We start from the raw sequence: 26,567 nt of genomic DNA on the forward strand, positions 1-26,567 counted from the left end.
CTAATGTTTAACAATGAGACAATTAGAAGCAATAAAATGGAAAACTATGTGTCCCTTTCAATAACTCAAACTTTCATGCAAAATAATTAGCAATTCAAGGTGTTTTTTCAGGAGAGTTTAAACAGCATTATACCAACAACCGCAAAATGTTCAACTGTTAAAACGTGCATAAAAAATATCCAGTACCATACCTCATATATCATTGCAAGGATTGTGAGAACTATACAAATCCTTGATCGTAGCATATATAACTAAAATATGCATTTAGTTAAGAGAAAAATATATATACATCAACTCCTAAAAATGTGAATAAAATTAAGCGAATATTTCTGGACAACCCCTTCCTTATTTTTACTGTTTTTGCTGAAATAACTGTTCAAATATGTATATTAAACAAATCTAACATGGGTGCCAAATTGATTAAATAAAGTGCCGATTTAACCAGGTGTCAATTTGACTAGGTGCCGATTTGGCTATACTGAGTGCCGATTTGACCGGGTGCCGATTTAACCAGGTTTTGACTGGAATTCCCCATTTATTGTGAGGTCAAATTTTTTGAATTGTTATGTCAAAGTTGACAGGAACCTGTGTGATTTTACGTAATGGCAGACAAATTTGCACACATATGGACGAAGCATAGAATAATAGTACAAGTTAATTATAGTCCAAATAATTATAGACGTCTTTAAAATTTATTGTAATACTAATTATACTTTGCTGTGACGCCTCGCCAGTCAGAGCTCAGACATTAATAAGTCTGAATCTGCTTTTGACTCACTAATGTCTAGATTTACAAATTTTAGGATTTGTCTCCCTATAATGCAAGACCAAATACGACTTAAATGAGTCAAATACTACTGAGCAAAAAATAATTGTCCAGAATCAAAAAGTTGCAAATTTCGACTCCTACAGGATGACAGGTGGATAAATTATCAAAATTGGTTAACTTTAAGACCCATGCATATTTATAAAAAGGTCATGCATCTAAATCAAATAATGACAATATTGAATGTCAATGCTTTGTCTTCTATAGAAAAATATGAATGAGAGTCTAAAAAATCGTAGATAATGTTAATTAACCTTACAAAACAACCACCTGGAACCACACTAAATGAGATAAAACATCTGTGTTTAGTAAGGATGTTCAATTAAAAAATAAAATATAGATAGCTCTAACAAGTCCTTGTGAACACTCAGACAGGTTTTTGCTGTCATAGGTGGCCACCAAGTAAAATGAAGTTTTTTCATCAACATAAACATGATAAATAGACCTAAACAAGTCTGTCATTTTCTGACTTAATAAGTCTAAAATAGAAAACACATTTTATAATAAATACATGTTTTGACTTCTCTTAAGTCAAAAACAAAAATGGACTTTTTTTAATATGTCTGAGCTCTGACTGTTCGCGGACAAAAAAATTTAGAAAATATAATTGAGAATGGAAATCGGGAATAAATCAAATATATTTGTACACAATTTTATTTAGGAGAATGAGATTAGGACCACTTACAGGATATCCTGAATGTGTTGAAGACTCATCTGTTGGAATATGTCAAAAGAGACAACAACCAAACCTAAGGCCACCTGCTGGCCTTCTTAAATAAAAATTGTGTTTAAGTTCAGTGAAAAAAGGACGTCCCCCTTTACTCCAACAACATTAAAGTTTAAACATAATCCAAAAATTTGATCTTTCTGATATGCCAAATATATTGTAACTTTTATATATCTAGTGAATGCCAGGCCTTTAGGCTTAAATTAAAATATTGTTTGTTTGCAGTTTACCGACCGACCCTTGAAAATCCTCCCGACTGTGAGAATTTTATTGCTTTAAATTTGAAGAATTTTTTTTTAATACCTCTATTGACGCGATCCGGAACTTTGGGTCCTTTCCGGAAATGATTTAAAGTCTGGGTCAATTACGCATTTCAAGTTCGGTTTTTCTTAGGTTCCATCAAGCGTTCATGTGACCATTTAATGATAAAGCACATGGAAATTGTTTACAGGTATCCATGAAGTCACGGAGGAGTACTTTATGCTGTTGTCTCGTTTCAATTTTAAGACAAATAACAAACAAAAATGTTTATTAGTAAACTGTTTAAACAGATTTAGGCACATGTAATGATGTGTGATGATATCATTGACGATGATGCAGCAGATATTCATAACTGACACGATAACCATTCTGTCTCAAACAAATCGGGTTCAGAATCTGTGGAGCCTGACTTTATGGAACCAATTTCAGTGGTTAAATAATTCGACAGCAGCTTGAAGTTTGGCATATTTTCTACAAATCGTTGTGAAGACGATAAAGATGAAACCACTCCTCCGTGACTTAAATTTTCATGGATATCTGTAAACACGCCTTTACGGAGGAAGGGCTCATTTGAAATGTTAATGGATATAGATCATGCCAAATCAATTAGAAGCAACCCTAACTACACAAAGATGTAGAGAAAATGAATGGTTAGCTTGAAAAATAAATATACTCTCTCTAAATTAAATCTATGTTCGATTGCAATGAGTATGCTCCTTTAGGATAAGGGGGGCTTCCCCACTCGTTGCAATTATTCTCTTTCTTACAATATTAAATATACCCAAACTGTTTGGCCTGTGTGAATTCAATTAAAACATGTCCTTAGGAGCTATGCTGCCAATTTTTTTTATGCATTTAAACATTTCAGTACAGACCATTTACTTTTAATGGGGTGCTATGGATTTCACCCCAAACTTTAGATTTCTTTGGTTTTCATTAAAGCCTGGCAAAAATATAACCTTATCACATATAATTAAATATTGTTAGAAATATGAAAACAGTCGGATGTCTTAATACTTTTTTTTTCATGTTGCCTTTTTTTCAATTGAGGAAGATTCAATGGTTATTTTTTTTTATAAAAAATACACTCTTTAATAATTGTCTTATAAATCTATAATATATACATTTTTCTGATGAAAATACTCTACTCATGAAAACATTCTAGTCAAGAAGCATACATGTCTGAATATATTTCTTTAAAACAGTTCTAGTCATAATGACATTCCTTGCTTAAAAGTGTTCCAGTATTTAATAATTATAATACCATATTTTATGTCATAAATTGGATAATGACACTATGTTAAAGTTTCAGTTTTGGTTAAAAAGTTTTTTTATCTGAAAATGCCTGTTCATTTGATGTTGGTTTTCAGCATGTCCAGTGTTTGTTGTTTTAAAATGTTTTTTTTTCTTCACCAGAAACTAGGTTTTATAGTGTAACTGCTTTAAACTGTATTTTGGCTGATAAAATAAAATATTTTTCCTACCTACCGACCCTTCACTTTGAAGGTACAGTCGGAAAACTGCAAACAAACATATTTTTAAGGTTGGCCTTAAATTTTCCAAACTGCACGGATAAATTTGTGCACATAGTTTATGAGGCCATATTTGTACATTTGTTATGATGAACCTTAATACCTGCATCTAAATTATGTATAAAATGTGATTTCAGGAAGACCAGGGAATTTATCAGCAGAAAGTCAGAGACATGATAACAAACAACGAAGTGAGGCTTAAAGTTAACATAAATGATCTTAGAAGAAAAAATGCAAAAAGAGCGCTGTCGTAAGTTATTAATGATCAAGATTCAAATCAAATCATGTGCTTGTCAGAAACATGTAGTGTTTGATATAGTCTTCTTAGCTAAGTTAAAATAATCTCTTCAGGCAAACCAAAGCTAACTAAAATTTTCCACAATTTGAGATTCAGGCCTTGTAGATTTGAAAATTTATGGTGTAGACGGAGTCCAACCACAAAAAAAACAACAATGACTTGGAAGAATAGAAGATTATTTAATTCAATCATTTTAATCATCCTTGTTTTCAAAATTCCAATAGGGAACATACTTTATATGATTGTAACACAAAAAGTTTTAATTAATTCTTAAATCATATAAATGATTAAAAATCAACAATAAAAATGACAGAAAATAAGTCAAGTTGTGAGAAAGATACAAACTAGAAGTGCATTCTATAGTTTATCTCAATTGGTTTTTATACCCCCGCTTTAAAAAAGGGGGTAAACTGTTTTACCTCTGTCTGTCCGTCCGTCAGTCAGTCCGTCCCATGAATATTTTTCGTCGCATTTTTCTCAGGAACTACAATACAAGGATTTCTGAAATTTGGTTTCAGGGTTTATCTAAGTCAGCTATACAGTGTGATGCGTTTTCTGATTGATCACTTGACAACTTCCTGTTTACCAAACACTTGTATGATTTTACACATGATAGCAAAGTTGAAAATTTTCGTCACATTTTTCTCAGGAACTACAATACAAGGATTTCTGAAATTTGGTTTCAGGATATATATAAGTCAGCTATACCGTGTGATGCGTTTTCAGATTCATCACTCGACAACTTCCTGTTAACCGAACACTTGCATATTTTTACACTTAATATTATCCACTTGCGGCGGGGGTATCATCAGACAGTGAGCAGTAGCTCCCAATTTCACTTGTTTTTTCAAGTTATTAAATGAATCCTTCCAAGAATGTGGCTGAATTGCTATTTTTATTTTCAGATTAGTAAATGAGTCTTTTGAAGAGTGTGTTGCATTCCAGAGAGCTCTAAAGGAGTTTGTAGCATCAGCTGATCCAACCTACAGTAAACAATACGAAGAATTCTTTGTGGGATTTGAAGGAAGGTTTGTTTTCACCAATCTATCCTTTTACACACAAAAAATGTGATTAAAATGAAAATGCCACATTTTGGAAAAAATGGTAGATGGTTTGCTTAAGCATGAAGCAAAAGAAAAGCCAGATATAACAAATATGCTCATGTATTGTTTCTATTTGAAAGTAAGCTATTTCTCAAGATTAAACTTTTTTAAGCAAAGTGTAGCTGTATGGTATGAACATTGCTATAAACATATTAAGAATAATACAAATATTTAGTCTTTCAAATATGAATATTTGCCATGATTTTAAATTACCAAGATCAATTGAAGAAAGACTGTTTTTGAAAACTATGTTTTCTTTATCTAAATGTCTAAGGCCAAATAAAAATATATCTGTAGTTCCAGCTGCCCGACCGAAGCTAATTTAACCCTCCCCTAAGACAATGTAAGACCCTAGTACTTTTTTTTTCATTTCTGAAAAATTAATTTTCAAACAATCAAATCTTGAGGATTATGAATTCAAAAAATAAAAGTCATAGATTTTTGGCATCTAAATTTCCATTAGGAATATCTGTTTTGACTAAAATGCAACATTTCATAAAAGAATGCAACAAAACTAACTTTAAACATAACATGACTGTGTTTTACAACCAAATACATGTAAAAATGGTAAACTTTTAGTAAGGGGTGTTTAATACCGGAATCAATTTCAATAAACACCCTTTTTTTCCGGATTTTGACAATTCAAAAATTAAAATTAATAAAAAAAATTAAAAACTTTCGACCTTACTTTTTAGAAGTATTTAACTGGAACCACACATATATTTTTAAATGGCCTAAGTGAAATATAAAGGATACAAAAATATTTTATCTATTGTAGTTTTGGTGCTAAGCATGTAACACCTAGGTCTTTGACGTCTCGATTCCTTGGTAATATGGTTTGTGTGGAGGGCATTGTCACAAAATGTAAGTACTTATTATGTAATTTACATCAACAAATTTATCACTTAAGAAAAAGTTGGTTTTTATTAAAAATTGACATTTTGGTGGAAGAATATCTTCCATGTCCGCAGACATGAATGTATTGTAGGTAAAGTTTTATTAGAGGTATCAATATGCATTGCTTGCATTTACATTACAAACAAGGTGATTCAGTTGAAACTACTCTTGCTAGGCTACAAGTTCTATCACTCATGTTTATAACCTGGTCATATGTACAGATATATTCCACCAAAATTGACAACACTAAGAGTGAATTTTAACTCAACTACCACTGTTTGCACTATTTTAAAATGAATAATTTATAGCTTAATGATCTAATTTCAGGTTCACTTATCAGACCTAAGGTAGTGAGGAGTGTTCATTATTGTCCAGCAACCAAGAAATCATTAGAAAGACGCTACACAGATATGACATCATTAGAGGCTGTGCCATCATCTAGTATCTACCCTACCAAGGTACTTGTAAAATGTTTTCTATTTATAGCACCTTTATTTATGATGTTGGGAAATATATATATAGATTCTTACATTGGTACCAGTGGATTATCATATTTATCCAATCGAGATAGTTAAATTATCAATATTAAAGTCCGAGCGGCAGCCGCCTCGGCGAGGACTTTAAAATTTATAATTTAACTATCGAGATTGGATAAATCCGATAATCCACGAGTAACTATGTAAGAATCTGTTTCTCTAATGATTAAAAAGACATTTTTGTTAACCGAAAATCCCCTTCAAGTGCCTTTCACATTGCACGAAGTTGTCAATTTCATTAACACCTGTTATCAAATGTTGATTCATCCAGTTAGCTAAAAAGGTCATGACCCTTAAAATCAATCAATGATCTTTTGAGATAACCAGCAACCACATGTTGATTAAATTTTTTTATACAATGGGTTCGGAAAGGGATAAATTTCCATAGAACAGGATATATATGAAAGATGTGGTATTAAGCCAATGAGACAACTCTCCACAAGGTAAAAAATGACACAGCTTTTAACAACTATAGGCCACCCTTCAACAATGAACAAAGTCGATTCCCCATAGACTCCATAGTCAGCTATAAAAGACCCCGAAATGAAAAGTTTTATTCAACTCAAACTAGAAAACTAAAGGCCTAATTTATGTACAAAAAAATTACTAAAACAAATATGTACTAACGACAACCACTGAATTACAAGCTCCTGACTTGGGATAGGCACTTATATATGTATATTTAATGGTTCTTAACCTACTCCAAAAAATCATCAGTCAAATTTAAGAAAATTTTGGTTCGCTCAAATGTATTCCATGTTTAAATTATCATGTGTTAATTTCAAATTTTGACGAGTGGGAAATTATAAATTTAAGAGTTTACCATCTAGATTTGACAATAAAAGAACAATTACCCTGAATTATGTATGATGCCTGGTGAGTTGTCATTTGCTATTTATTACCAGCACTGTGATTCATTCAACACCAGCATGAATATATGAACTGAATCTTTATTAGTGTACACTGTTTGTGACAATAGATGATTTGATAAACAAATTCTCTAATTACAGGATGAAGATGGTAATTTGTTAGAGACAGAATTTGGATTGTCTGTTTACAAAGATCATCAAACATTCAGTATACAGGTATATATAGTTCACATGGAAGTGATAAAAAGATCAGTTCTTTATCTTAATTTGTGGTTAAAAGATTTGGGGAAAGATTGTCAAAATAGTACAATAATTAATGGATGATATTAACATACATGATAAGGACCAAGTTTCCAAAAAATTATGAATTGACTTTAAAATATCATAATCTTAGAAAGTTATCACAAGTTTAATAAACATCCTTTAAATGTCTATGTAATCTGGTTGTTAGCAGTGACTGTGAAATAATCAATCTGCATTATTTTTAGTTTGTTTAGACATAACAAATATTTAGACAAGTTATTTTTTGCTCAGACTGAAGTTTTTCTGCTCTTCAAATTCAAAAAGAAAGATTTCACATCAGTTTAAAATCAGAACAGAAAATTAATTTGATGAGGCTGAATATATGTTTTTACAATGAATCTGTTTTATTTTCAGGAAATGCCGGAGAAAGCACCAGCAGGACAGTTACCCCGATCTGTTGATATTATTTGTGACAATGACTTGGTGGATAATTGTAAGGTAAGAACATACATGTACATCTTTGCTGTAGAAATGGGAAAATTATGTTCAGACTTGTTTGCTTGACTATATGTGCTGCTGTTGTCAAAAGTAACAGAAGTGTTTTGATGGTGTCTAAATTGTGAATTTTTATATACTGTGGATTCATTTATTTTCATCAGTACAAATTTTTTGTGGTTTGATGAAAACTTGCATATTCATTGATATTAAATTTCATGGTTTTGGCAAAGTCTGCATACTTTCCTTTAGGAAATTTGCAATTCTTTGAATATTTGAATTCATGGTTACCCTGTACATGTACCTACAAAATCCATGAAAATTTGTATCCAACAAATAGTTCATTTAGTTATGAAACCACAGTAAAATTGCAGCATATTTTGAATTAAAGTTTCTGAAATTCAACTGCATGAAGGATTCATTTATGACAAATTTTCTATTTAAGCCAGGAGATCGTATCCAGGTTATTGGAATGTACAGATGTCTACCAGGTAAAAGGAATGGATTTACAACAGGAACATTCAGGTAATGGCAATTTATAAGGGTAGCAATATTATATATTAAGAGTAGCAGGTTTGTATTTAAGGGATTTACTGGTTTTGTCTGTAGTATTTAAGTAATGAAGTAAAATGTAGTTGCCTACCACATATACTTATTTTGTAAGTAATATGAAAGACCATTTTTCTTGGAGAGATGTTCTAACATCTAGTTGCCACAAGTGACAAAACACTTGAAATTTAGAAATTATTGTGTGCAATTATTATATATTTTACATTTATGTGTGATGTACTAGCGAAAGTGAAAATGATATGTCAAAATATTATTTTGCTTAGTGTCAATGACCAGCAGTCTTAAATAGAAATAAAATTATCTGCTCCGTCAAGATTTTTGTGAATGTACCTTGGAAACATTTTCTATTGCCTTATATATGTGATTCTTTATTTTCAGAACAATTTTAATTGCCAATAATGTACAGTTACTGAGTAAAGAAATGGCACCATTGTTTTCTGCAGAAGATGTGGCTAAAATCAAAAAGTTTAGCAGACAAAAAAACACAGTAAATATCTGATTTGAATACCCAAGCAGTACATGTTCATCAACCATATTATACTGTTGAATTAATCTTCATTTAAAGTTCTGTATTTATAGGAGCATAAATATCAGATTGACTTCAAAGTCATGAAAGAGGGGGAAACCAAAAATTTATATGGTCTAAAAATACAAAATTTTTGTTGCTTTGACAGGGACTAAACTTAACTGTTTTTCTCTAGGGGCCAGCTGGGCCCCTAAGATATTTTTTTCAGGGGCCCGCTTAAAATTTTAGGAGCCCACTAATATTCATACTAAAATAAAACAAAACTGAAAATTACTTAGTATATACTTACTAACAGTGTTCCAGCTTAAATCTCAGGGCAGAAGGGTGCTTGTTTTCTGAAAGGGCACTTTAGCGCAATAACCGGGATTGTAAGGATACTTTGTATAAATAAACTTGAATATTGCTAGCTATAGGCTCAGCTGGAGAACATTAGTTGTATTTAAACCTTATTCAGAAATTAATATGTTCTTGATGTTGGTTCCAGTCAGATTTTTTTTTATCAAATTATCATACCATGAAGCAAATCAAATCATTTTGATGTTTATGTTAACAAACTTGTACATTTGTTAAGTGCTCCCACGTAAGGAGGATCATTCATACAAGAAGTAAAACAGGAAGTAGTCTTCATATATATATGTTCAAATACAAACTTCTTTGATTCTTCTTTAAATGTATGTTCATGGTATGAAACAAAACAGTTTTTCTAATGAAGCCTTATTGTGAAATCCTACTTGTAGTCTTGAAAATGTTTTCTGTGGTAACCATTTTAATATTTGAATTATTGCCACCAGAAATGTATCATAAGATTTGACAATATTTATTTTAGGTTGTTTCCTAACAAAATTATCTCCCTTCAAATTTTCAACTTCCTGTTGACCTTTAGACAATATGGCTCTTTCTTTGAACATTAAATATTATCTCAATCCAAGCCATCCTCTAATAGTGTTGATCAAAATATATTTTTCAATAAGTTTTTAATGAAGATTGGAAATCAAACTAGATATCGGGATTTTTATTTACGAGATTTTAAATTTCGTTTTTTATTAAATATTTTTGTATAAAGCGATCCAGGAACAAGTTACCGTCTAACACAGGCTTGTAATGACTCACAGGACAATAAGAAAACATCCCTTTCACGATGCTTATTGAACAGTTAAATAGAAAACACTGTTCAATAATGAAATTATCGTAGAACTAAGAAAACATGCGTAAAGAAGAAGGTGTATATATATATGCAACATCGTGACTCCGGATTGAAAACATAGCTATTCGACTGGGTTCAGTTATTAGAAATAACCTACTGGTTTTCGGAAATACTCTATATTTCTATATCGCTGTGATAAGACAAACAGGTTTCCTTTTGGGAACAGTCTTTGTTAATATCGCGGGGGAAAGGGTACAAATGGGATTTACTTCAATTTTTTTACAGTCGCCAGCTGGGCGACCATGATGACTAAATATATTCGCCCAGCCGAAAATCTGGTCGCCTCGGGCGCCCGGGCGCGCGTTAAGTTTAGTCCCTGTTTGATTAAGCTAAATACAATGAATAAACAAGAACAGAAAAGATCTTTCTCCTAATAACCTGGAAAAATAAAATAAAAGAAGGAAATCAGTAAATATAAAATTATTATAATCAAATGATCATGATGATAGCATTATAACAGTAAATGAGACTGGTTTAATCTGTTCTCATTTTCCTGTTTTCAGGATGTTTTTGAAGTTCTTGGTAGATCTATGGCCCCCTCCATACATGGACATGAGTATATTAAGAAAGCTGTGTTGTGCATGTTATTGGGAGGCACAGAAAAAGTACTGGCTAATGGGACAAGGATAAGAGGGTAAGTAATCTAAAAATGAGAAGTTTGAAAATGTGCATAGATTCTCAAATAAACTTCAGTACAGCCACTCCTGGCTAGAAATTTAGAAAGCCATTGAATAAATGAGCATCAAAAGTAATATATGGTCTGTGTTTCTCATCATCTTTCATAACCTTGAAATGATTTATTGAATTGTCTGTGACCAGGTATTACTAATATATTAAACAGGTTCTGTGTACTTAATAAGACACCACACAGACAACAAAAATATAGAGAGGTAAAAAGAGGCATTTCAATGTAACCTCTGATAAACAGTTAATTCATAATTTAATGGGTCCATAAATCAAACTTTTTGAAAAGTTGGGAACTGACTAATTTTAAAGATTGAACTATACCTCCAATCTTGTATTCATACTGAGGAAAAATAGGAAACAATTCAAAGGTACAACCTACAGGAAGATTACCTATGTAAGAGGATACTGAAATTGAAAAGGTGCATTAATTCTCAAATTTCAAAAGATATTTCAGAAGTCTTTTTAAAGATACAGCTGTCCGTTGTATAATTTTATGAGTTTATTTTATATTACAGGGATATCAATGTGTTGTTGATTGGAGATCCTTCTGTTGCAAAGTCTCAAATGTTACGGTAAGAAGATTTCACTGTTTTGTGTTAAACACTGTATTATTTAAATTTGGAGTAATTATTTAATATGGAATTTAACTAAATAATGAATTTCATGGATTTTACATGTCAAAGCTTGTTACCATGGAAACAATAGACAACCAATTAAATATCACATCATGAAAAAAATCCCATCCAGCACACAAACCTATTGATAAATATAAATCCTGTGCGGCGCACAGACCTGTTAAAAGCTATAAATCCTGTGCGGCGCACAGACCAAGTGAAGATTATAAATCCTTTGCGGCGCACAGACCAAGTGAAGATTATAAATCCTGTGCGGCGCACAGACCAAGGGAAGATTATAAATCCTGTGCGGCGCACAGACCAAGTGAAGATTATAAATCCTGTGCGACGCACAGACCAAGTTAAGATTATAAATCCTGTGCGTCGCACAGACCAAGTGAAGATTATAATCCTGTGCGGCGCACAGACCTGTTAAAAACTATAAATCCTGTGCGGCGCACAGACTTGTTGAAAACTATAAATCCTGTGCGATGCACAGACCTGTTAAAAACTATAAATCCTGTGCGACGCACAGACCAAGTGAAAACTGTAAATCCTCTGTGGTGCACAGACCAGGTGAAAACTGTAAATCCTCTGTGGTGCACAGACCATGTGAAAACTGTAAATCCTCTGTGGTGCACAGACCAGGTGAAAACTATAAATCATGTGTGTCGCACAGATTAAGTGTAGACTATCTATCCCGTGCGGCACACAGACCAGGTAAAGATTATAAACAATGTGTGGTGCAGACCAGATAAAGTTATAAATCCTGTTAGCTGCACAGACCAGGTGATGATAACAAGTACTGTATGGTACATAAAATAGAAGACAATAACGTATCCTGTGAAATACACTTAGTTGTAGTTTGAAATTAATATGAATTTTCATACTGAGGTTGTTAAATTGTCTCATTGGCAATTTACACAGCTCTCGATTTACTTTTGAACATGAATGTTAAAATTATTTGGTTGTACTTTTAATGTACTAAATTACAAGATGCTTCTTTGAACATAGAAAATTACAAAATGTCAGTTCTATGATATATTTATTTCATATTTGTGTATTTTACTCTTAATATATAATTTTATTGTGTCACACGTTAAAGTTACATACAATATAGACAACTCTTACTGTAATTAGCTTGATTATAATAAATAAATGAATATGTCTTACAATAATAATGATCAGCATTAACAATTCACAGAAAATTCATTACATCATCAAACTGGTGATGTGAGTTACATAGTAATTTATTTTAGGTTAAAATGCAGATGCTGTATGATCTAAGATATAAGCATTTGAAAATTATCTAAGGGACATAATATTCAAGACAAAATTAAGGCTGTTTATTTTTTTTCTTAATAATGACTTTGAAAATAATAATTAACAAAACATTTATTATGTTATTAAAAACAGTAGAAATGACCACATGGTGATGTTGCATTATGAAAACACTACAAAGTAATCCAGTCTGAAAAGGGAAATGGTGAAACACTTTAAATATCTATATCTACTGCATTGAGCTAAATAAAAAGTAGCACATGGACCCCCATATTTTACTTTTGCAAAAGGCTTAAGATTGCTTCAAAGATGTTAGATCAAACAGCTTTCAATATAATAATTCTGTATGACATGACAAAATATAGAAATGTAAGGTATATCTTCATGTATTTACAGGAATCTCGATAACAGTTTTAGAATGAAAGAAATTAATATAATGTCTATGAAAGTTAACCATAAAAACATTTTGTTCTTCTTTGCTTGTTTCAAAGTTAACATATAAAATATTTTGTTCTTCTTTGCATATTACAGAATTGCACATTAAACTTGACTTGAAAAAAAATGTAATTGTAGGATCTTTACTGTGTGATTTGGCTTAAATTTCCAATGACTAAGTGTTCAATACATATTATAACATTTATGACCATGACATGTAGATATATATGGAGAATGTAATGTGAGTTTAAAAATGAAAAGGAAATTACAGTATGTATTCTACTCTTACTATATACATCCATGTTCATAGATCAAACAATTTATTGACATCTATTTAGCAAAAATAAATCTGTTTAAGACATTTGTATAAATACAATTATCAGCAAAGTATTTATAAATTAACTACATCTACAATGAATAAAAATATAACTGATTATTGATAAGAAATAGAAAATTTCACAATTGACATGAAGGTTAAAACTATTAACTATATATGTACTGTGAGCAAAAAGCTCCTTGTTTTGTATTTGAAACCCCAAAATCAATTTGAACATAAATTAGAATAGGGGGTGCACAATGGCATTATAACTTGAGGATTTTGAAAAAGTGTCTATAAGTTTTTGTGTGTTAGGAAGAGTTATGGATACAAAATGTGTATCCCCATCAAAGAAAATAGTCCATAAAATTGTTATAATATGTGTCTTCTTATTTGACAATAACAATGTTCATGTTTTTGTAAAAAATAAACCCCTAAAAATAACTTTTTTTTTAAACAAAAAAGTAGGTGTACAAAGGTATGATGAAAGAAATAATATCTGAATTGAATGGTTTTGTTGGAATATTCGTATGAAGCATTGCTAAAATTGAGACATTCATTTGTGGACAAAATTAATTATTTCCGAAAAATGCATGAGAAAATCTAATACTATAAAGAAATGTTATAAAATAAGACTACAGGTAAATAACTTTTAAAAAAACCCAGCTTAATACAAGTTATACCTGAATAAATGTTTTCATATTTTCATATTTGCTAATTTGTACATTTTTGTCTTTTAAGTCCATTGAATAATATTTTTTTTTGTTGGATAATAGCAAAAATTTTACATGATTTCCACTGTTGATCCCAGCCAGATTTTTTTGTAAGAGCTTTATCTAGAATAGATTTATGAAAATCAATAACTCTCTGGACTTCATCAGTAATTACAATTTCCTGTCCCTTAGTTTTTATATCAATATTAAAATTTTGAGGAGCTTTATCTAGAATAGATTTATGAAAATCAACAACTCTGTGGAATTCCTCATTAATTACAATTTCCTTTCCCTTAGTTTTAATATCAATATCAAAGTTTTGAGTTGAAGTTTTATGAGCAGGTGTTTGAGTCTCGACTTCCAAGTCATCTCTATTAGCATTTTCCAGTGCAGGACATTGTGAATATATATTTTTATCTGATTTTTAAGTCAAAATATTTTTGTCTTTTATAAGAGCTTTATCTAGAATAGATTTTGAGTTGAAGGTTCAGGAGCAGTTGTTTGTGTCTCAGCTTCCTAGTTATGTCTATTAACATTTTCATAAGCAGGGCATTGTGAATAAATTTATATTTTTGTAACATTTGTATCTGACATTTAAGTCAAAGTTAATATTTTTGTCTTTTGTACATGTTGTAAGGGCTTTATCTGGAATAGATTTATGAAAATCAATAACTCTGTGGGCTTCCTCGGTAATTACAATTTCCTTTCCCTTAGTTTTGACTTATAAATTACATTAAAGGTTTATTTTACTTTTCAAAGCCAATACTATTGTAAGACCTTTATCTGGAATAGATTTATGAAAATTAACAACTCTGTGGGCTTCCTTACTAATTACAATTTCCTTTCCCTTAGATTTTATATCAATATCAAAATTTTGAGTTGAAGTATCATGAGCAGGTGTTTGAGTCTCGACTTCCAAGTCATGTCTATTAGCATTTTTATGAGCAGGACATTGTGAATGAATGTATATTTTTTTAACATTTTTTTCTGACATTTAAGTCAAAGTAAATATTTTTGTCTTTTGTAAGAGCTTTATCTAGAATAGATTTAAGAAAATCAATAACTCTGTGGGCTTCCTCATTTATTACAATTTCCTTCCCCTTAGTTTTGACTTATAAATTACATTAAAGGTTTATTTTACTTTTCAGACCCACTTCTTTTGTAAGAGCTTTATCTAGAATAGATTTAAGAAAATCAATAACTCTGTGGGCTTCCTCAGTTATTACAATTTCCTTTCCCTTAGTTTTGACTTATAAATTACATTAAAGGTTTACTTTACTTTTCAAACCCACTTCTTTTGTAAGAGCTTTATCTAGAATAGATTTAGGAAAATCAATAACTCTGTGGGCTTCCTCAGTTATTACAATTTCCTTTCCCTTAGTTTTGACTTATAAATTACATTAAAGGTTTATTTTACTTTTCAAACCCACTTCTTTTGTTAGAGCTTTATCTGGAATAGATTTATGAAAATAAACAACTATCTGGGCTTCCTCAGTAATTACAATTTCCTTTCCCTTAGTTTTGACTTATAAATTACATTAAAGGTTTATTTTACTTTTCAAAGCCAATACTATTGTAAGACCTTTATCTGGAATAGATTTATGAAAATTAACAACTCTGTGGGCTTCCTTACTAATTACAATGTCCTTTCCCTTAGATTTTATATCAATATCAAAATTTTGAGTTGAAGTATCATGAGCAGGTGTTTGAGTCTCGACTTCCAAGTCATGTCTATTAGCATTTTTATGAGCAGGACATTGTGAATGAATGTATATTTTTTTAACATTTTTTTCTGACATTTAAGTCAAAGTAAATATTTTTGTCTTTTGTAAGAGCTTTATCTAGAATAGATTTAAGAAAATCAATAACTCTGTGGGCTTCCTCATTTATTACAATTTCCTTTCCCTTAGTTTTGACTTATAAATTACATTAAAGGTTTATTTTACTTTTCAGACCCACTTCTTTTGTAAGAGCTTTATCTAGAATAGATTTAAGAAAATCAATAACTCTGTGGGCTTCCTCAGTTATTACAATTTCCTTTCCCTTAGTTTTGACTTATAAATTACATTAAAGGTTTACTTTACTTTTCAAACCCACTTCTTTTGTAAGAGCTTTATCTAGAATAGATTTAGGAAAAATCAATAACTCTGTGGGCTTCCTCAGTTATTACAATTTCCTTTCCCTTAGTTTTGACTTATAAATTACATTAAAGGTTTATTTTACTTTTCAAACCCACTTCTTTTGTTAGAGCTTTATCTGGAATAGATTTATGAAAATAAACAACTATCTGGGCTTCCTCAGTAATTACAATTTCCTTTCCCTTAGTTTTAATATCAATATCAAGTTTTGAGTTGAAGGTTCAGGAGCAGGTGTTTGTGTCTCAGCTTCTGAGTCATATCTATTAACATTTTCAGGAGCAGGATATTGTGAGTAAATGTAAAAAATTTGTCTGTTTTTATCTGACGTTTAAGTCGAAATATTTTTTATTTTTATTTTGTGGGACAATGTAAAAAATTTCATGTGATTTCCACTGTTGACCCAATCAAAATTACATTTCAAAATAAGTTTGTCAACTCCTATCTACTAGTGTAGTCCTCGCTTAATCTTAATTGATTATTCTATTTTTACAAAGAAAATGATATTTATTTTCAGATTATTTTTTTTTAATCTATTACACTACAGCTAGTGTATATAATGGAGGACATTATAATGAAGCTTTTAGAAAATTGTTTAGAAGTGAATTATAAATTACATTAATATTTAATTACTTTACTCTTCCAAAGGAAGTACTTTTGTAAGAGCTTTATCTAAAATAGATTTATGAAAATCAATAACTTTCTGTGCTTCCTCAGTAATTACAATTTCCTTTCCCTTACTTTTTATAACAATATTTATTTGAAAATTTTGAGGTGAGGATTGAGTAACAGGTGGTTGTGTATCAGCTGCTGCTGCTTCATCTATGTCCACTTGTTCTGGAGCAGAAACTTCTGACTCTTCACCATTACTACACACTGGTATTGCTGTCAGTGAGTTGCAGTAGGCAGTGAAAACTTCAGGAACAAATTTGCGTCTGATTTTTTTTTCTGAAATAAAAGATGATTATCAAACTCATTTTTTTCAAAACCAATGTCTAGATCTTATTTACAGCTCTTCCATAAAAGCATGTAATCAACTTGCTTGCTTTGTTTGCTTGGATGTTTGCTAACAATAGGTAGGCAGAGTGTAATTTGTTGACAATAGACAAGCTGAACATATAAATCTTTTTCATCATATTGTGTTTTTTACTTTTAGTTACAATGTATAATTGTAAGGACTCCACTTAACTATAACAGATTTATATGTGTGATGAATGTGCAAGAAATAAAATTATTTGTAATTCATATATTTTCTCTTTGATCCTACTGCCTAATATATTCAAGTATCAACATAGTATACTGGCTGTATCACTGAAAATATCAGGCAATACAGTGTGTGACGTCATAATTACCGATAAACTGATTAACAGGTAGTTTCGTTTTTGATAATGACGGGCTCGTCTAGATATTCCACATGATATAGTCAGTATCAAAAATGAAACTATCTATTGTTCTATATTTAGCTGTGTTTTTTTTTCTTGACGCAACAGTTAGTTTGAGTACAGTTTCTCAATTCAATCCAAACGTCAAATTTTTTATTATTATATGAATATTTTTTTTAGATAGCTCCTTTGTTTTATACATGTTTATTATATACTTAGCATTGATATAACAGCTTTTGCGTATGTGAAATGAGCAGAAGTTCACAAGCCATAATTTCACACTTGGGCTTATAACCCATATCAGGTGCATCTCATGCAATAACCCCATAATAGTGCCTCTCATGCAAGTGACAATATCACCAGATGTTTGCTCTCCCTTGATGATCATGATTATTTCAAACAGGTTTGACTGAACATATGATTCCTATATTTAACAAGAGGCTGTCACAACGACAGCAAACTGGATTGATTAATTAATATTTATTTGTGTCCTGGCAATATCACAAGAACCATAACTGATGAATGGTGAAAGTGAAAATCGTCAATATCAAATTTGGCCTCCATTTTGTAGTCAGTATCAACATATTAAAATTTGAAAAGCTTAGATTGAATGGTTCATGTGTAAATGCAACAACGTGAATGGAAACATCATTTTACGATCTTTCAAGAACCATAACTCCTGAATGGTAAAAGTCAAAATCCTCATTATTGAACTCGAACTCTATTTTGTCATCGGTAACAACATATTAAAATTTTAAAAGCTTTGGTTGAACGGTTCATGAGTTAATGCACGGACACAACTGGAAACTCCATTTTTCAATCATTCAAGAACCATAACTCCTGAACGGTAAAAGTCAAAATTGCCATTATTGAACTTGACCTTCATTTAGTTGTCAGTTACAACATATTAAAATTTTAAAGCTTTGGTTGAATGGTTCATGAGTTAATGCACGGACAACATTTGATTGCCGCCCACTCGCCGTACATCCCCAAATCAATAACCGACATTTTTGTCACAAAAATCAGGTTTAAAATAGTTATGTTCTTACCAACTAGTTCTTCAATTTTACTTGACACCTCAGGGTATGTTTTGTAAGCCTCTTCCCAGGTGTTTATCTTAACTGTCTGACATAAAAATGTCTGTAAGCTTTTTCGAGCCTTCAACCTATCGACAGTTCCAGCTGCTTTTTCCAAACCCTCTTCGGCAGCAAGGCTTAAGTACGAAAATGTGGCCTCCTCAGAAAGGCCTTGTAAAGCCCGAAATAGCTGTAACAGAAAATGGTTTTAAAAGTAATTTAATAACAAAATTGAATAATTCAGATGATTTAAATAAAAGTTATATGGTGTAGTAAATTCTTTACATAGAGTGTCATGTGGTAACCAGGTTACCCCTATGGTTTACTAAGGGTTTGTAAATTTCATAGTGGTTCATGACGTCACTTCTATTGATGTTATTGTGTTTTATACTGCAATCAGCTAGTTAACTGTACAGATAAAGCTATACGTATAAACGTTACCTTTATACGTCAATGACCCCAACTGACCTATTAGCCCCGCCTCCTTATTGTATTTCATCAACAACATCACGTCACGACCATGACAACGTAAAGTAACAATGGTCAAACTTATTCAATTTAAACTTTTATGTCTTCAAATTGGTTATTTATATATCATGTTTATCAAATGTTATTAATTAAGTTCATTTTACCTTTCTAATTCCTTAATACGCCAATGTCTAGCCACCTGGACTAGGCTCATAGGGAAATACCCCAAAATGGTACCTCAAGAGGGAAATTCCAAACACTTTTTTTAACAATTTTTGTTACATGTTTTTTTCATTTTTCATTTTTTTTTTCGATTTCAGTATAAAAACAATATACGTATAGTGTCTTGAAATATGAAATTTATTTGTATTTGGCACGAAACGGGAAAATGCTCGGTAGAACATCGCATTTTCCCGTTTCTAAGCCTCATGCAAATAAATTTCATATTTCAAGGCACTATACGTATATTGTCTAATTATTGTTTATTTTTCCACAAAAGTCACCATCAATCAGTGCACAGTAGACATATTTTCTTGTTATTTATACTGTTGGCAGTATTTCATTCCTTTTTTATTTCGCATACCTTGTTTCAGCTTGATAAAGAAATCAAAGTGTAAAACCATGAACAGTTGGGGTAGATTTCAGATTATATAAAAAAAAATACCATGTCTCAAATTAAATCATTGACACATCATACCTTTGTTAGACTTTGCCAATATGATTTATATACATTTATAGAATGTACAGAAAATAAGTAACAACCTTAGACAGTGCAAATCTAATCCAGCAACTTTTGTGAAAGGCACAAACTTACTGATTTTGTTAGAAAATAAACATATATTTTACAAACCTTTTGTGGAATATTCTTATGACATCCCTGCTTAGCTTCAAATTTTTTCACTAAACTAGTAAAATAAACAAAACATCTCTCAGAGTATGACGCCATGCTTTTAATAGTACTGCAGCTGTCTTCAGTTAAGTTCTGGAGGAAAAAATAAATATATAACATTAAATGCCAATGTAGAATTAACAAATTTTACATTCATCCTAAAATTTGCTACAAAGGCTATTTCAGGTAAATACTTCATAAAACTAAGTAGGAGTTATTTGATCCAACTGATTCTAGTTACATATTGTACACATTCATTTTTTATATAATTAAGGATGTAAGCTTTCTCGTTTGAATTGTTTTACGTTCCCATATCGGGGTCTTTTATAGGTGACAATGCGGTAAGGGCTCTGCTCATTGTTGAAGGATGTACTGTGACCGATAGTTTTTAATGTATGTGTCATTTTGGTCTTTTTTGGGCAGTTGTTTCATTGGCAATCATAACACATGTTCTTTTTTATATGACCCTAAATATTATGATCACTCTTGTTTGAAATACTGGAAGATTTACATGGACCATGTTCTATACACTCTTCAAAACTTTGACTTCTTGGGAATTTGTCACCATATTTAATATCACTCATGACATTTATCTCATAGTTAAACAGTTCATTTTTTTGACATTTGTGTTTCATGTAAAAATAGCTACTGTGTTATATGTGTTTGCCTTGATGTACAAATATTCAAATTTGATTATGAAAATTGAAATAACTATATCATTCCGTGCTGGGTATATTCCAATCTTGACATGGACAGGCATATCATTTGTCAACATTTTACACCTTGCATATCCTCGATATAAATATATTGAAAATATACTGTCTATTCCCATGTCGAATGGACATAAATCACAGTATGATACAAGTTAAACTATAAGCTTCTGCTCACTGATGATACCTCCGCCACAAGTGGATAATTTAGTCTAAAAATAGGTATTAGTGGAAGCAGGAACAGGAAGTTTGAATCTGAAACTGATCACAGTGCATAGCTGACTTATATAAAGATAATTTGTCTCATATTCATCTTTTTTTCTCTCTCTCTAAAATGTTGGTGAAAAATTTCAACGAGTGACCGAACAACACATTTATTTACAAATGCTCAAAGCACAGGAGTTAATTATCAGTGTTGTTCTGTCACAAGTTGAATATTTTTCGATTTATGATTTCTTTAATTAGTTTTTCTTTTGATTACATTGTCTAATGATTTTTTTTTTAAAGAAATTTATGTAAAAACATGTAAGGAACTATATCTTTTTTCTATGCATTCATAATTTGTTATAATCCGCAGTTATCTACAACACCTATTGTTGTATGACATTAGAGAGGGAAATAACCACCTCTATTTCGCATGTGAAATTATCGGTTTTCAATGAATGACCGAACAACACTTTTATTTACGAATGTTGAAGTGCATGTCAGAGTTAATTATCAGTGTTTTTCAGTCACAAGTTAAATATTTTTTCGATATTTGATTTCTTTAATTAGTTTTTCTTTTGATTACATTGTCTAATGATTTTTTTTTTTAGAAATTTATGTAGAAAATGTAAGGAACTATTATAACTTTCTACTACACATTGACAATTTGTTTTCATCTGACGTTATTGACCTCTTGACAACGCCTATAGTTGTATGACGTCAGAGAGTGAAATAACCATGCTTATTTTGCATGTGAAATTATCGGTTTTTATGTAATTGGGAAATCAATGTAATTCATTGCAACCAATGTAATAATATTTGTTAATGATTTTCTTCTTCATTGTATGATACGTGTGTTTCTTTTAGTGTTGGTCCAGTACTGTAAATTATTTATTATGCACTTCAAACTTTGGACTGATACTATATGAAGTTCAATTTTTCTATGCTTTTACGGAATAAGAAATCTAAAAATATGTTGATTAAAAGAGTGAAATAGGTTTTTGGTAAAACGACTTACTTGAAATGTCACTGGCAAAGTTGACATTTGAAAGTTATGTCTGTTGCCTAACAGTCTTGCTTCCTCTGGTGTTAAACCTACATACACTGACACATCTAATTCTCTGCAAAGGAATTACTAAATAAATAATTAACATCCAATATTTGTGAGCTAGGCATATGAATTTAGTCTTGCTCAAGTTATGCATGCACACTCTTTGAGTATTTTTCTATATTTTAAGAAAACTTTTGTGTGTAAAAATCTAAAAACCCATATATCTTATTTTATTCAAATTTCAGCTATATTCATATGCTCTGGCCAAAAGTATCAGTCACCTGCATTTGTAAATGTTAGATCTGTAAATTTGCTTTCCAAATTTATGGTTCTTCCCTCTCCGGGTTTCCAACCCATGCTACTGTGATATTGTGACACCAAATCGCCTGCACTGCAGCCGTATATTATATGTTATTCAGGTCTCAGACAGGGTATATACTGTGACATTCCCGGCTTTGAGTTTATATCCCCTGAGCCAAAGGGGAAGGGGATATTAGCCCTAAGCCGGGAATGTCACAGTATATACCCTTTCTGAGACCTGAATTACACATATATTACGGATAACCACTGACTTAATGCTATTCCAGTGCAGGTATTTATTGAAAACACATATATATAAGTTGAAAAACCCAACCTTATATGTTCGGTATACGTGAAGGATTTTCTAATTTGCTGTGATCATAATTTTATCGTGTATGTAATAATTTATAATAACACTTTTAACATTAAATTTAAGTATTAAAAGTGTAAATTGCGTGTTTTTGTATCAAAAATGTATTATTGACTGAAGCACGTCATTATTTTTTCTGTGAATCTCTGATAGTCTGATAGCTTTTGACTACGTCACAATATAGTAACTTGTGTTATGATGATGTTTTTGAGGTTCCAATCAGGGATAAAAACGTTGTATATACCCTGGCAGTTTCCTGAATATATACTGACCATCTCTGTGTTGTTATCCAATCACAAACCTTGACACATTTGTAATCAGTAATATATATATATATATATGTAAAAAATACCATAATTAAAAACATTCATAAATTACATGGCTACTGTTAAAGTGATAAAACCAATTTACCCAATTCCTTTAATTCCTTCTTCTTGTAATCCCTTGATAGCAGCCACAAGGTGATTACCACCAAGCAAGTAAAGAGTAAAATCAGTAGATTTTATTTCTGAATTACTCTCTAGGAGTTGTCCTCTAAATTTGTCAGGATCAGAACACTGTAATAAATGTTAATATGCATATCAACATTTTCTCATTATTTTTATTGTGTATATGACAGATTAAGTAGTAGAAAAGAATTTTGTATTTTGAAACAGTCTAGTGTATTTTAGTTATATTTTGTACTTATTTAAAAAAAAAACTTAACCATTATAGAGTGTAAATTATTGTAAATTTTAATATACAATCTGCAATCCTGGAACTATGTACAGAGAGATCAATACACTTACGTATACACTCTCAGGCTTTACAATGATTGTTGTTTTTGGCCCTGAATTCATTAACTGTTGGACCCATAACCCCGGAAATAAATCCCAACCTTCTACTTGTGGTATTAAACATTGTGGTATAATTTTAGAGCAATCAAAATACTTATACACAAAGCATCATCCTGAATCTTGAAAATCACTTAAACTAAAGTTATTGTCCAGAAACCAATGTTTCTTTGGACGACACAGATGATGACATTATATCATTATATTTTGTATATATTGTAATTGATCTCAGTTTTGTAGTAATAAGAATTGTTTTTGAATTAAATAACAATTAGAGTGGGCAACCGAAAATTAGATTACAGAAGCAAACAAAAAATTCAGCAATTTTTCAATTTGTAAATGGGGCATATCTCTAGAACGGCAAAAGTGTTGTGACACCACTAAAATTCTAAATTTTTTCTGTGTTTTCTGGTAATAAGCACTGTGTTTTAGTTTTACAACAATATGGTTAAGGCAAACTGAAGTTGGAGATCATAAACAAAATTTAGGTTATACAAACTGACAAGGATAAAACTTATTGCTACAGCAAGACATTAATAATAATAATAAGATTAACGGTACCAAAACGTATGCATTAAAAGTACAAGGACATGTATATAAAAAAATGTACACTTATTCTTGATAAGTTTATACTGATTATTAATCAACTGTTATACATTACACGCCTGGAGTGCAAACCCTAAATATTAATACAGTTTTTGTTTCAAATTTTAGTATTTAAAAGTACCTGTGATGGGTCCACTAGCACAGGCAGATGTGTCCCCTGTGGGATTGCTGCTTGCTCACGTATCTTATTTCTTATCTCCACAACCCAGTCCTCTCTTACTGTCCTGCATAAATATTCCTGTGGTGGGCTAGAAAGGGTCTGAGCATCAACAGTAAATTCACCTATTAAAGCACAAATAATTATTTGATAATGACTTACAATAAATTGCATGTATTACAACATTTCTTTGATTTACACCTTCTGATAATGATAAGAATCAATTGCATGCTTCTTAATATGTCCACAGTGATATTATAAAGTCAATTAAAAAAGCTTTATAAAATTGAGAATGGAATTATATAATAAAATAAATACCATTTTATATGCAGATCACAAAATCCAGGCAAATATATTTTTGTACATTATCAACTTATCATGCTTTATATAATGATTAAAAAAATACTTGTAATTGTCTTCAATTTTAGATAATTTAATGAAATACAATTACATACATGAATATAAAACTGTAAGAACCAAATTATTTTTAAAATTCCTACTGTTCATATGCTGTAAAAATGTTCAAAATTTCAAATAAATTACCAATCAATTTATCATCTTCAACAGATTTACCAAAACTGGGCTCAATATGGGTTACTTCTGGCAGTCTGTTCTCTTTTTCTTTGGTTATTTTTCTGGAGGGTTTGGCCTGAAAACTTTTGATTACTTCAATGGAACCTGTATATTTGTCTTTGCCCAGTTTAAGCCCCTTCTTCTGACCAATGAAATAAATCTACAAAAAAAGAATACATATGCTTATCTTGATATGTTACATGCACATTATAGAATACAGAATGGAATCAGGGAATGTGTCAATTATGTATATATACCATTATTACTGACTTTTATTTTCAATAATCATAATTTATAACACAATTATAAATGTTTCGAAGGTGATGGTACCCAAATTGCACCTATTTTGACAGTTTTTTCACCTACGTTTTTTTATGATCAAGAAAAAATTTCCATTCTGTGTTTATTTTGTAGCCCTATCCTTCTTTACTGTCTAGGTACACCAGTTTGATTTTTAATCTATATTGAGTCATTAAAAATTGGGGTTGAATCAACCTCCAAACTATTCATGATTTTGTAATGAGGAGTACCCAAATTGCATCTATGCCTAAATTCACATAGTCAAAAGTCTAATAACCGAGCTTCTGTTTAATTTCTTTAAAATATTTTGAACAATTGGATATTAGTCCATGCTTACTCTTCATATTTTACTAAATGGATTCTTATAATACATTGTCTTTGCTAATTTTAAAAAAGATGACGTTTTCGTACATTTTGCTTTTACAGTTAACATCCATCTGTTGATAAATACTGTGAACGTTTTGTGTATATCTGTAAATATGTTTACCTATGTTGAGTATCAAATCATAAAAATAAAAATTGTTTAGTCTCTAGAAAATCTTGTAAGATTTCCGTTGCTATTCTTTTCTGAATAGGTGCAATTTGGATACCCTTATATTATTGGTCTCTGTGTGTCATTCAAATGCTATATCCATCAAGTATACAATAATATAATTAATGGGAGGGTTATGTATATCTTTCGATATTTATATACCTTCTAAAAATAGAACTCCATAATAAACACATGTAAAAATACTGGTTGCTTTATACGATGTAGTCCGGTAACTCCGCCCACATAGGGCTTTGATCTGTATATATATCTTTATTCTTTATTATATAAAAATAGCTACATATATATGTAGAGTGATCATATTATCATCAAATTCTTTAACTTTTGTACATCATTAAGGGTGTTGTCTTCTTGTTAATAAAGAATGCAAATCAACTAAATGTATGTGCGAACAATAATTTTATGTTTACGCCTACTCGGAATTTTTGTAAGTTTAATTTTAACTTTTGACACATGCGCAGATCTAATTGTTGTCTAACAAGACGACATTCATTTCGACATCTAAAAAGAAGCGATGCCCTGTACTTTAAAATCAGATTATAAATCGGACATTGAACATTTTTTAAAGTTAAATAGGATAAAAATATACTTTAATATTGTGAGAATATTGATAGTTGGGAGCCGATAGTTGTAAATGTAGCGAACTCGCAAGTTCGTGGGCTAAAGCCGATTGATTTCTAATAAATTCTTACCAAGTAGACAAATTTACTCTCTTTGACGGATTTAACCTTCGGATATTTCTTTCCATTTTCATCAACTGCTTGTTTGCCACCAATTTTTAAAACCCCTGCGTCTATCTTCCACATCTTGAGTTTGATTATTGACAGACG

The 26,567-nt window shown here is 30.9% G+C and overlaps 2 protein-coding genes across 3 annotated transcripts in view; one reads left to right on the plus strand and one right to left on the minus strand.

Annotated features, from left to right (window-relative positions):
- LOC134691167 (zygotic DNA replication licensing factor mcm3-like) overlaps positions 1-26,567 on the plus strand; it is a 61,356-nt gene that overhangs the window by 871 nt on the left and 33,918 nt on the right. The window contains exons 2-11 of the mRNA XM_063551475.1: positions 3,484-3,596; positions 4,550-4,672; positions 5,526-5,611; positions 5,972-6,102; positions 7,191-7,265; positions 7,707-7,790; positions 8,233-8,312; positions 8,736-8,844; positions 10,591-10,721; positions 11,290-11,346. Coding sequence (XP_063407545.1) covers positions 3,484-3,596; positions 4,550-4,672; positions 5,526-5,611; positions 5,972-6,102; positions 7,191-7,265; positions 7,707-7,790; positions 8,233-8,312; positions 8,736-8,844; positions 10,591-10,721; positions 11,290-11,346 — 989 coding nt within the window. The remainder of the gene's footprint in view (positions 1-3,483; positions 3,597-4,549; positions 4,673-5,525; positions 5,612-5,971; positions 6,103-7,190; positions 7,266-7,706; positions 7,791-8,232; positions 8,313-8,735; positions 8,845-10,590; positions 10,722-11,289; positions 11,347-26,567) is intronic.
- Positions 16,264-26,561, minus strand: LOC134691172 (uncharacterized). Of its 2 annotated transcripts, XM_063551486.1 has the most exons (4): positions 26,430-26,561; positions 24,858-25,047; positions 24,279-24,439; positions 16,280-17,216 (listed from the first exon to the last, which is right to left on the minus strand). In XM_063551486.1, the coding sequence occupies exons 1-4, from the start codon at positions 26,541-26,543 to the stop codon at positions 17,157-17,159; spliced, it is 525 nt and encodes a 174-aa protein (XP_063407556.1). In that variant the 5' UTR covers positions 26,544-26,561; the 3' UTR covers positions 16,280-17,156. The 2 variants fall into 2 exon arrangements, with proteins under 2 accessions (XP_063407555.1, XP_063407556.1); XM_063551485.1 differs by lacking the exons at positions 24,279-24,439; positions 24,858-25,047; positions 26,430-26,561 and adding exons at positions 18,700-18,916; positions 20,045-20,170 and having other exon boundaries at positions 16,264-17,216.

The sequence above is a fragment of the Mytilus trossulus genome, chromosome 11 (assembly GCF_036588685.1).
Source record: "Mytilus trossulus isolate FHL-02 chromosome 11, PNRI_Mtr1.1.1.hap1, whole genome shotgun sequence".
In the NCBI taxonomy this organism is placed as follows: domain Eukaryota; kingdom Metazoa; phylum Mollusca; class Bivalvia; order Mytilida; family Mytilidae; genus Mytilus; species Mytilus trossulus.